This window comes from Microcebus murinus, chromosome 9, assembly GCF_040939455.1.
Source record: "Microcebus murinus isolate Inina chromosome 9, M.murinus_Inina_mat1.0, whole genome shotgun sequence".
NCBI classification, from domain to species: Eukaryota; Metazoa; Chordata; class Mammalia; order Primates; family Cheirogaleidae; genus Microcebus; species Microcebus murinus.
Window position 1 is genome coordinate 63969121 of NC_134112.1, and position 12877 is coordinate 63981997.

A 12877-nucleotide genomic window follows, 5' to 3' on the forward strand; every position below is an offset into this window, starting at 1 on the left:
TGGATGGGGCGCACCATTGTCCTGCTTCAGTTTTTCTGAGTTCAGCCTATACCGTTGGCTCAAAGGAATGATGAATATATCCCTCATGATGGGAAAATTGGGTGCAGATCTTAAAGGGTACAGTTGAGGGAAGTTAAAATACTAATTCATGAAACTAATTTATCTTGGCACAACTGGAAAGCATTAACTAATACTTCCTATGTTTTCTGTGATAACTCCTTTCTAATCTATAGACTTTTCCTTCAGGGTCCAACTGTCAGGACTACAGTTCTTTAGGCTAATACAAATAACAACAATAAACATAATTATTAATACTATTATGATTGGTACTATGTAAGCACTATGTGACAGACACTATGCTAGGTGACTTATCTTGAATAGTTCTCACAAGGATCCTACAAAATAGAGACCTTTCCTTTTTGACATAGAGTCTCACTTTGTTGCCCAGGCTAGAGTGAGCGCTGGCGTCAGCCTAGCTCACAGCAACCTCAAACTCCTGGGCTCAAGCGATCCTCCTTGAGGAGGATCTCCCGTGTAGCTGGGACTACAGGCATGCACCACCATTGCCGGCTAATTTTTTCTATATATATTAGTTGGCCAATTAATTTCTTTCTATTATAGTAGAGACGGGGTCTCGCTCTTGCTCAGGCTGGTTTTGAACTCCTAACCTGGAGCAATCCGCCCGCCTCGGCCTCCCAGAGTGCTAGGATTACAGGTGTGAGCCACCGTGCCCAGCCTTGATCCCCCTTTTTGATGAAGAAACGGAAGTTGGAAAAATTAAGTAACTTGCCCAAGTAAATTCAGAGACAGGTGGTTTGACTTTTGAATTTATGGACATGAAGCCTGGGGTCTTCCCATTCCCCCTTTGACTTGTAATTTGTCCAGAAACGTTTACTATATAACGACACTAGGCCTGGAGTGGTAAAGCACTGGAGAAAGTGGCCCCTTCCATGGGGCACCCCCTAGTGAGACAGTGGCCAAGGAGCACAAAGAGGTGGGAAGGTGGGGAAGAGGATACCGGGCTTTCTCTGAGGTGGTCGGGGCAGGCTTCAGGCAGTGTGGCTGTTAGAGAAGCAGGAGTCCAGCAGGTGCACCAGGAGGGAACGGGCATCTTGGCTTCTATGGGCTCATCGCTTCAGGCCTGGCCTGGGGGCAACTCTTCTCTTGCTGTCTTCTCTCTGGCTCTACGTGGGCCTCATGCAGTCTCTTTGTCCAGAGCATCCACTGTGCATTGGCTCATTCTGCTTTCTTGGTGCCACTTTGTCTGACATTTTCCTAGTATCTATAACCACACACCAGTGGTCCATGGGCCAAAGTTCATCCTCAAACATTTATTTCTTTGGGTAAAAACCAGGTGCTATTGGGTTAGCAGCCTGCATTTCAAAGTGGGGATATTTCCATAAAAATCTGGATGTCTGACATCTCTTGAAAAGTGGGGAGATCTGTAATGTAGGGCCCAAATCCTGCATTCCAAAACTCTTTTGAGGGGTATTGATGTGCCTGTTATCACCTGCCAGTTTGACCTGGCCCCATGGCCTCCCTGGGCCCTGCCATTGCATTTATGATGCAGTGGCCCTTTCTCTGAACTATCTAGGTGGGTTATATCTTCTTGCTTATGTAACTTTTTTTTTTTTGAGACAGGGTCTCTGTCATCCAGGCTACAGTACAGTGGCATCATCATGGCTCACAGCAACCTCAAACTCCCAGACTTAAGCGATCCTCCTGCCTCAGCCTCCCGAGTAGCTGGGACTATAGGCATGTGCCACCATACCTGGCTAATTTTTCTATTTTTTTGTAGAGTTGGGATCTCACTCTTGCTCAGGCTGGTCTTGAACTCTTGGGCTCAAGCAATTCTCCTGCCTCAGCCCCCCAAAGTACTAGGATTACAGGCGTGAGCCACTGCGCATGTCCTTATGTAACTTTTAAGTGCTTACCATACATTTCTGGGATATTCGTCTATAGATAATGAGTGGGCCTTACATTTACACTTCTGTTATGTATGACATAAAACTGCAGATTCAAGTATTCATTAATCCAGGAACTTTTACTGGGGAGGAGGGCTATTTTGCTATATAAGCACACTTTTAGGGGTTTCTTAGCAGATTATGTGCTTCGATGAGGGTAGAAACTATACCCAATTCATCTGGTTTTGCCCAGAGCAGGTTGGCAAACTTTGCCTGGGGAGTCAAAGCGTCTCTGTCCTAACTGCTCTACTCTGCCATTGCCGAGGGAGACCAGCCACAGGGGAAATGTGAATAAATGGGTGTGGTGGTTGTGTCCCAGTGAACCTTTATTTGTGAAACCAGGTACTGTGGTTAGATTTGACCTCTGGGCTGTGGTTTGCTGACCCCGGGCCCAGAGCAACTAACATAATTCCAAGAAGTGGTTGATGAATGAAAAAAGGATTCATTAATATGTAATAAAAATGATTTTGCATTTTGAAGGAATTATCATACTTGTTATAAGACTTCACATTAATGTATGGACTTCTAAACAACTGAAGAATTTGAGAAGATTGGGCAAATTTTCCCTGGGTGCATCATTGAAAAAAAAATATTGTTTGTTTTTAAAACTACTTCCACTTTCATATCTTGTAGCTCTGCTGGGTTTGGGCTTCCCAATTAACCTCTTAATGATTGCCTTTTTGTTATCATTAATAGCATCTGGAAAAAATCACAAGTAACACTAAGTAGGTAAGAAAAAGGCAGATAAACATGATTAATAGCCTGGCTACTAACTGAACAACTGTCAGTTCCCTAAAGTCAACATAAGTACATTTCTAAATTGAAGGCTGAGGATGTTAAAGGTCAGTAGGAGTGAAGGTAAATCAGGAGTTTGGCTATCTATTACTTATGCACACATCTTACCTAACAGAGTCATGATAATCCTTGACTTTTAAGAATTTCCCAGATGAGAAAACAGGATGTTTCAAAATCCTTTCTATTTCAGACATGTTCTCTCTGAGGCCTTTGAAGTCTGCCTCACAGACAGGCAGGGGCTCCCTTTTATCTTCCATGTTAGCAGCCAGCCTCATTAACCCTTGCGCAGCTTTCGAGAGGGAAGAAATGTCGTGGTTCCACTGATCAAAGCACAAGTGACATCGAAGACAAGTAGGGAATTCCCGGCCATGGCCCAGGGCACAGCGATCACATCGCTGGCCGCTGACGCCCTCGCGGCAGCGGCACATGCCTGTGTCTGGGTCACAGGTGGGCTTCTGGGCACCTGCCCTGTCGCAGTCGCATGCTATAAAGGAAGAGAGAGACGGAGCAGAGAATGTCACTGGGCCTTTTGCTTATGACTAGCTCAAGAATAAAGTCCTTTCCTCTCTCCTAAGCATCCTTCCAACTCATATTTCTAGAAAAGGTGAACATTGAAAGCCAATAGTTTGAGAGATCTGTGCAATGGCCATTACATTGCAGCATGCCTCTCTGTGCCACTGATAGGTCAGTTCATGGTTTCCGTGTGGGAAATATTAGACTGCCCTTTTATCGTGTGAGTGTGAGTGTATGCAGATGGGTGTTTTTCATCTATTTGAGTGAGAAGCATGGATTTAATAGTGGACAGCACAGTGATAACTCTGCTCCTACTGCCTCCAAGGGTGATTCAGGCATGCCATAGACTCTCTACGAGATCCCTTGACCACGTTTTTTCTGAGTAAAATCCAGCCGGGGTGTGCAGAACCATGTTGTTTTCTATTATATAAGGAAAACGATCTCATTCTCAAAACTAGGAAGAAAATTAAATTCATTTGTTTTAATTAAAAAAAAAATGATGCCACACAGCACTTTAAGTTTCTGATCAATCCTAAGGATGGAAGATGGGGAGGTCTATTGATGTTACCACAATTTCCAAAAAGTTAATGAATTACTAGCCTAATTCTTTGGAGTAGCTGCAAGGAACAAGTGATTTAAAAATGCATTTGACAGCCTGAGTAAAAATAATGCCAATTACAAATAAGAACTGATTAGACACACACTAGGCTCCTGAACTAGATACCATCTGCCTGGCACATCCAGCCTTGGTCCAGAGGCCTCAGCAGGAACCCCTTGGGGGCAGCATTATGGCACTTCACCAGTGGAGGCCAAGCTTCTCCCCATCAGTGGCTCTTCCCAGGAGCTTTGGTGGGGTCTATGGCCTGAGATGACCATTTGCAGTTTCCTCTACTGCTTCACTAATAAAAGATTAAAAAGCATTTTTATGAAATAAGGTTATTGAAATATTAGCAGGACACAGGGAACAAAGCTCTCTAAGACAGATTTTCCAAGAGCCAAAATTCCTCCCTCATTTTTAAAGTGGCAATTTCACTTAGAAAACTATATAAATGAGGCCTAGAGAAAGTCACCCCTAGAAAAGAGGTATTTGAATGGGGCATGGGAATGAAGGTGATATTATTTAAGCACAAGAGCACATTTATAAGGGAATGGAGAGGAGGAAGGAGCTACCATGGGTGGCTATGTAGGGGTGACCACAATGATAAGACTGTCACATTTGACATTTCTTTGGACTGAGTTCCTCTAGAAGCTGACTTTAAATGAAGATTCAAACATCCTGCCTCTTAGAACCAACCCAGACTCTAAATTTCTGCTGTCCAATATGGTAGTCACTAACCACATGTGATTATTTACATTTAAATTAAATAATTCCGTTCCTTAGTTGCTCTACCACATTCCAAGTGCTTTGTAGCAGCCTCCGTGTGGCTAGTGGCTCCTGCATTGGACAGCGAGGCTGCAGAGCATTTCTGTCACTACAGAAAGTTCTACTGGACAGCTCTCTAAATCCTACAACTAGTGGGCACACATGGAATGAAAGGCAAACTCTAAGAGGACGGGCCTTGGTCAGGTGCAGTGGCTCACGCCTGTATTCCTAGCACTCTGGGAGGCTGAGGCGGGTGGATCACCCAAGGTCAGGAGTTCAAAACCAGCCTGAGCAAGAGCAAGACTCCGTCTCTACTAAAAAATAGAAAGAAGTTAATTAGCCAACTAAAAATATATAGAAAAAATTAGCCGGGCATGGTGGCACATGCCTGTAGTCCCAGCTACTTGGGGAAGGCTGAGGCAAGAGAATCACTTGAGCCCAGGACTTTGAGGTTGCTGTGAGCTAGGCTGATGCCATGGCACTCAACCCTGGGCAACAGAGAGAGACTCTATCTCAAAAAAAAAAAAAAAAAAAAAGGGATAGGCCTTGCCTTGCTTATTCCCTGTCTAGAGTTCCCAGTTGGCATTCTATGAATACTTGTTATATAAATGAACGAGGGAATACTCGACATACCCAGAGTCTTGGAGGAAACATCTTCTGCTTTGAGGAAACATCTCCTTTCTGGCTTCCTATGATCCACCTCCCAGCCTGTACCTCAACTTGGGATAGTCATTTTACTCAAGATGCTTCCAAATAGCAAAAAATTGGCAAAACCTCCTTAGAGATTTGTTTCATCATAATGACTTTAAGGAATTTTAATATAGGCTATAAATTTCAATATCTATAGGTTAAAAGTTTTAATATAGGGGAAAAATCATCTTTTTTATAGGGCTTCAACAATATTATTTTCAAAACTAGGATTAGACTTTGTGAATTTTCTAAGTCCACATTGTTAAAAAGCCACAGCCAAATAAAGACACTTAAAATTCAGCTGGTTCATAGTGTGTCCATGGCAGGGCCAGGCTGACTGTACGTGTGAGCTTTTACGATTTCCAATACTTACGCAGGCATTGCCCCCGTGGATCACCGTAATAATCTTCTTTGCACTCACTGCAACGTTTCCCACCATAGCCTAATTTACAGGGACACTGGCCTGTAAGCTGTGAGAACAGTCATGGGTGAGAAATTGACAAGCTTTGTGATCGAAAAACATGATGCATTTTAATAGGAATCATTTTTCCCTCCAGTGATTTAGAACATACAGCTGTGCAAAGGCGGAGGAAGTCTGATTCCCATGGCCAGCAACCACCCCCGACAATACCAAGGATCAGGAGTTAATGATGTGTTTTGGCTTAGGGCTCTTGAATATACTGCCTGCTTCCAGCTGTTCAGGGACAGGTGGCCCCAAATGGGAAAACATACACAGATATAAATGAAAACAAAACACATGATGGGAAATGGGCCACATTCTTTTCCTCTATGGTTATGGGAGTTCCCCCTAAGAGAGAGAGGCCAAAGACCTGGTCTAACTTTCATCAGTTAATTTGGCAAGTAATGTTTTCATTACGGAATGTACAATGTAGTTTCTACCAACTGGATTCATGTTTTGCTAAAAAAAACAACATCTTTTTTGTACTTTAGGCCTAATTGCTTAGTGACAGCTATTTAACTGTGTTTTTGAGAGAAGGCTGAACTTTCCTTTACCTTCCCAACTGGATTCCTGACCAGCTTTTCTGAACTGAGGAGGTTGAAAAATTAACAGGAAAAAATACAAAATAAATCACTATTGTCACAGTCCTAAATTATACCTGGCCAATTCTGCCTAAACAACAACTCCATTTTTCCAGTGCATAAGTAGCTGGATTCGTAAAGTGACTGGATCTACCAAGTTTCAGTCTATCTTTGGGGTTCTTACAAGCTTTTGCTCAAACACAGGGAGTTATGGGGAACTTGCTGGGCTGGGGCCTGTCATATTGCTGAGTGTCTTGATTGCTGGGTGGTACTTTCTTATACTGGTGCAGAATCTGCCTCTTTGTAACTTGGTCCCATTGTCCTGAGTCCTGTCTTATGGAATTGCACAAAACAGGAAGTCTTCCTCTTCTTGCAACTAGAGATTGGCCACCTCAACTCACCTTTGCTTCACTTCTTTAGGTAGATCACCCCTAATTCCTTCAAGCCTTTGTCACAGAATAGCACGGTTCTACCCATCTCCCTGGTTGTCTTCCTTTGGACACATACTAGTTTGTCCATATAATGTTTAAAATGTGGTGCGCAGAAATGACGACAATAACCCTGGCACTGTCTGGCCAGAAGAGTAGATAATGGGACAGTAACTGTCCTGAATGTGGCCATGGCACTCCCCTGCTCCAGCCCGCCCAGGCATTGCCTCTCAGGCAACCCTGCTATACTGCTGGCTCTCTAGAAAGCCTGGATACAATGAAAATCCTCAGATGCTCTTCACAAGAGCTGGTGCCAAATTATTACTCCCACCCCATATTTATGTAAGGGATTAAAAAACCCCAACTGCAAAACTTTACTTTTACCCTGTTAACATTTCATCTCCTTGTTCTCAGCCTACATGATAGCTTGTTAGGATATCTTGCCTTTTGTTCTGTCTTTATCATATTAGCTGAAAGCTTTGCAATATCTGTAAATTTGAGAAGCATGTTTCTCCAACTCCATCTAAACTGTTGAAAATGTTGATCAGCACATTTGAATCTCTCTGTGGGAATGCACCAGGGACCACCTTCTGGCTGACACAGAGACATTTATCAGTAGTTGTTTAAACAGCTGGGAATGTAAATGTCCACATGTCTTCTCTGTACTCCAATGAAAGTGTTTCCTGATTGTAGAGAACAACCTTCCCTGAGGGATCCCCTATGGACCAAAGAACCCAAAGTACCCTTGATATGGGGGGATTTTTGGTTCAATCAATGCCATCTGACTTTCAGAAGTAGGCTACTCCTGAACTGTGGTCTTCACTGAATGCTGCTACAAATATACTTCCCAGTAGATCTGAAATGCAGGCAGTGATGTGGAGAGCGTTAGGAGTCCCACAGGGATTAGGAAGCTAAGCAGTCACAAAGACATCTACTGATTTATTCCATGCTTGGTGGCTGTGGGTGTGGGGAGTACAAGGGACCATATGTAACAGTCACAGTCATCCAGTGCCCAGAGCTTGGTTCCTAACACCATTCTCCAGGAAAGGAACTAGCACTGCTTGGAGAAATGGCTGATTCTAGGACTGGGGCAGGGAAGATGAGCCTAGAGCTTTTTGCAGTACCAGAAAGTAAGGAAGTGTTCTTAAAAACCCTACAATATTGGCCTATGTCAAAGGGGCACAAGGGCTGATTAGAAGAGCTTCCTGGGATTAAAGCTGAAACAATCTGAACAACAACATACAGTAGTGTAGGACTATAACCAAAAGTATGGTATAAATATCCATGAGTCTATACTGATATAAATAAATAAATGGTTGAATGAGTGAATGAATGGGGGATGACAGATTTCCAGAAGAATTGGAAAGAATTGCAGAATTCCAATGATTCCAGGAGACTCTCTGCCCTCAAGCAGGTAGAGCATAACTCCCCACTCCTTAATTGTGGGTTGCACATAGTGTACAGTCTGGAAAGGAGGAAAAAAACTAACTTTACAATATAAAGACCTGATAAACACTACTTCAGCCAGGTGACCAAGATTCATGTCAATAGTGACATCATGTTAATAATATGTACCTTTGACATGATGTGATAAGAATGTCACTTTACCTCTCTGGTCTTCTTCTCAAAATCCATAACCCCAGTCTACTCATGAGAAACATATCAGATAAATCTGAATTAAGGGACATTCTACAAAATATTCCTCAAAACTATCAACGTCATCTAAAACAGGGAAAGTCTAAGAAACTGTCACAGCCAAAAGGAGTCTAAGGGGATAAGATAACTAAATGTAATGCATTTTGGATGGGGTCTTGGAACAGAAAAAGGACATTAAGTAAAAACTAACGAAATCTGAATAAATTAAGGAGTTAATGACAATGCATCGATATTGAATAATTGTGACGATGTATCATTCCAATGTAAGATGTTAGTAGTAGGAGAAACTGGATATAAGTTTATTTTAAGTTTGTTTTAAAAAGGATGTGGTGTGTTTGTGTGGGTTGGTGCGGGAGGATTGGAGAGAAAGAAAATGAAGAGAAGGAAAAACACATTCTCTATATAAGCACTACTTTGAAAAGTTTACTTGTGTAAGATTTGACCTTTTGAATCATAAGTTGAACAGTGGAGCTGAAATTGGAGGTGAGCCACGCTTACTAATTGAAAAGACTCCAGTTTCTTAAATTAGCATTTTGATTCCAGTTAAACTCTGATCTCTATATTGTGGATTTGACCTTTTCTAAAATTTCTTGTCATTGTTTTACCCTTTTCCCCCGATCTCTATTAATGGGAAAATTGTTTCAAAGAATTGATTCATTAAGCCGAAAGAAGGAAGTCAAAACAACAAAAACCTTAACATATTAATAGTTTTTTCCATAAATAGTTATAACCATTAAAAAATTCTGTGTTCATTGTTTTACTGAGTGAAAATAACATGTGCAGTTTTAAGTAGCACTAACTGCATATGAAACATTGAAGATTTGCTCCCAGTACACTAGCTTGTGTTGATGTTGGTCTGGACGCAAAGATGACATTTTACCCATACATAAAGCAATCAGTGAATTATAGGGAATTTTTATAAATGGAATTGTAGGTTCTGAAGGCACCTATTTATTTTATTTTATTTTATTTTATTTATTTATTTTTTTCTTTCCAGAAATGTTCCTTGCTAGTAGAACACCTATTTATTTTAATTTTGATTAATAATCATTTCTGATCAATGATCTATTTTTTGGGTCCTCTCTTTGATTATGTGTATTACATAGTGAAAAGGGAGGTGACATCTATGTATACATTCTGACTTCCCCAATCACAGAGAGGCGTAAGGAGAAGGGAAGCAGGCAAAGCTTAACTTTGAGAGCCTCGTTCTCCTTTTTTGGTGTTTTCATTTCCTGATAAATGCTGACTCTATCCCCTAGAAGGCCAATCCTGTTTATAAACTGTAATGAACAATTGTGCATAGAGAAAAACATTCCTTACACACTTGCAAACCACGTCTCACCGTCAGTTCCCACTCTGAGTGCACTAGTAAGTTTTAAAGTATCTTGCCTGGTCACAGTGGCTACTTTGGGAGTTCCGAGGGTCACAGTTGCATGACTGACATCCTCTTCCAGAGACCAGATTCCAGTATCCATCAGCACAACGGTCACAGGCCAGGCCGGTGACATTTGGCAGACAAGGGCATCTGCCAGTGACGGCATCACAGAGGCAAGCTCCCCCACCAGGGGGACACTCTGCTGGATTCACGCCGGAAGGATGGCAGGAGCATCCTGGGATGACAAAGCCGTCATTAGAGGCAAATTCAATGATAACACTGGCATGTAACAAACTGTATGAACAGCTTTTTAGACCTGGATGTATCACTTCTTCTCCAAAGGGCTCCGAGAAGAAACACCTTATAATAGTATAGGATTTAGCAAAGAATCTAAGTAGGCTAAGCTCAGTCAATGGTTTCTGATCTCCTCAAGCAGCAAGTTCATACAGTTCAACTTACTACGTGCCAAGAACTCAGTTAGGATGACTAAAAATCTAATTTTTCCCTCATGCCACTCACCAAAGTTCCATTTATTTCAATGATTTGAAAACAATGCTTTACTAAATCGACTTGGGTGAACTGAAATAGTTAAAGTATCTTCTGAAAATGAGCAGTTTATTTACCCTGTTTCTTTATCATAGAATCAAACCTTTGTCTTCTTCTACATCAGTGATTCTCATATTTATACATTAAAGTCACTTAATAAGCTTGTCACAGTGCAGATTCCTGGCACTCACTCCCAGAGATTCTGATTCAGTGGGTCTGAAGTACAGCTCAGGAGTCTACATGTTCATTCTTGGGGCCTCCCTCCCCCCCTGCCCCCCACCTGGCGCCCAGAGGCTTCTGGCACAGGTGCACTGTGGACCACGCTCCACGAGAAACAATGCTTTTGTCTGTTAAAAACAATAGTCACAGACTAGTAACACCAGTGAGTACATTGTGGCTGCACCTGAGAAATCCAGCTGTAGCACTGTACCAATTTTTGCTGAAGAGTTCTGGGCAACAGCCCAATCACCCAGTGGGTGCTGCTTTTGCTTGCTGGGACTGGCCTAACTGAATTGAGCGTGGGAAAGCTGACACCACTCTTATAAGGTGTCACTCAGACACATCTCCCCCCCGCCACCACCGAAGCTTTGCAGACTTACTTCTGCAGGTCTGGTTGAGGGCTGACCCGAAGTAGCCTGGTCTGCAGAGCTGGCAGTTTGGGCCCCGAGTGTTGTGCAGACACCTAAGGCACTCCCCCGTCACCCGGCTGCAGGACTCCGGATCAGCTACATCTATGTTGTTGTTGCAGGCACATGGCCGGCAAGGTGCTCCCGAAATTTTTGGATTTCCGTAGAAACCAGCAGAGCATTCTCCACACTGAATACCTGAAAGAAGCGGGGAGGAAAAGGGCGTGGGGTGAGGTCTGAGTGCTGGGGGAGGGGAGAGACTGATGTAAACAGGGAATTATTCGGCTCCTCTAGGAATAATGAGAAGTCACATACTTGGGGCGAATAAGGAAAAGTATTCTAAATTAACACATTCATTTTCATTATTATTCATTTAGAGAATAAAACGATTATTCAGAGCTAAACAGTTCATGGTGAAGAATGGATTCTAACCATTCTTCAAAACCTATGGAGCTGCGGGCACAGATTTCTAGGTTCTTATATACTCGGAGTCACCCCTGTGTGCCCCAGAACCCAAAGCTAATCTCAACCCCTGCTCACCCACTCGATCCTAGGGCTGAACTATGGATAAAATAAAGCAGCCTCGAAGGGAAATTCCCAAATAGAAATCGCCTGAGATATGTGTCTAGAAGCGAAGATGAGGCAGAGCAGTACTCTTGGCGTATGCTCCCAGGAGGGTGTTTCTGGTAAGTGGAGTATGGAGAAGCCAGCCTTCTCTCCAACACTCATGACTTCCTACCAAGAGGTAACTGCAGCAGTTTAGGTGCCCAGCCTGTGGGTCCCCTCTCCACATTTTAGTTCATCCCACATGGAAACGCACTTGTAGCCCAAACATGGTTTCAATTCTTATAAACTGACCAACCATGGAGAAGTGGCTACAGAGAAGAGGTAAGAATTAACTAGAGCCATGCATAACCTTAGATGTAACAAACAAGGAGAAAACCAGTCATGTAATTTATTATCATGATGGTAATTATCTCTGAAGAAAATAATAGTGCCATATTTTCTATGCATGATTAAATCAAATAGACTCCGTAAGTTTTTTTCTTATTTGCATTATGCAGTCACACTCATGGTTAAACTCTTTAAAATAAGATTTTGGATTGAGCAATAGATACAAATTTTGAGTTAAGACTTACGCAATGTCTGTACACTGCCCAAATGAGTGCTTTAAGACATCTGAGAAAATTAAGATAAATCTCTGAAATATCAAATTGATTGCTTAGAATTATATAAAGAAAGCATTGGACTAAATTTCTAATTTTTAAATTGCTTTAAATTAATTTATTTAAAATAAAATTATCACATGTTAAGATATATATATAACATATAGTATGTAATCACATATATTATATGCCATATAATAACATATAGTATGTAATCACATATATATCTTAACATGTGATAGTTTTATTTTAAATAAACTCATTTGACTTGATTTCATTTGGTCAGTTAGTTTTCTAGAACATTATTTAAAAACAGGTATAGCTCAGTGGAGTTTTTAATTGTCACTGGTTTTTGAACCTTTCAAATTCCTTGTTCAGCAAATTAGCAAATTGTGTCTTCTTACCATTTCTGGACCACTCATCTGTCCAGGGCAGATAAATTATGAACATGTGATCATTTTTCACATTGCAGCATGGGAGAGAAAGAAAAACAAAACATCATGGACGATACTGCATACCTACATAACCTTGAAGACAATTGCAGACTACATCTGAGCTCCAAAGATTCTGATAACAGGAATGGGCAAAATACTGATTGCTTGAGGGCACATCTGGACACGGGCAAGGACGACAGGGCTGTCCCGAAGAAGGATTTCCATAGTAACCATCCATGCACCTGTCAAAGCAATTTCCTTTTACCAAAATGTTCCCAGG

The 12877-nt window shown here is 41.8% G+C and overlaps 1 protein-coding gene across 1 annotated transcript in view; it reads right to left on the reverse strand.

The window, feature by feature from the left end:
* Positions 1–12877, reverse strand: part of LAMB4 (laminin subunit beta 4) — a 92895-nt gene that overhangs the window by 27050 nt on the left and 52968 nt on the right. Inside the window, exons 20-24 of the mRNA XM_076006528.1 lie at positions 12682–12839; positions 10971–11195; positions 9840–10060; positions 5699–5795; positions 2868–3243 (exon numbers count right to left, since the gene is read on the reverse strand). Of these exons, the coding sequence (XP_075862643.1) occupies positions 2868–3243; positions 5699–5795; positions 9840–10060; positions 10971–11195; positions 12682–12839 (1077 nt within the window). The remainder of the gene's footprint in view (positions 1–2867; positions 3244–5698; positions 5796–9839; positions 10061–10970; positions 11196–12681; positions 12840–12877) is intronic.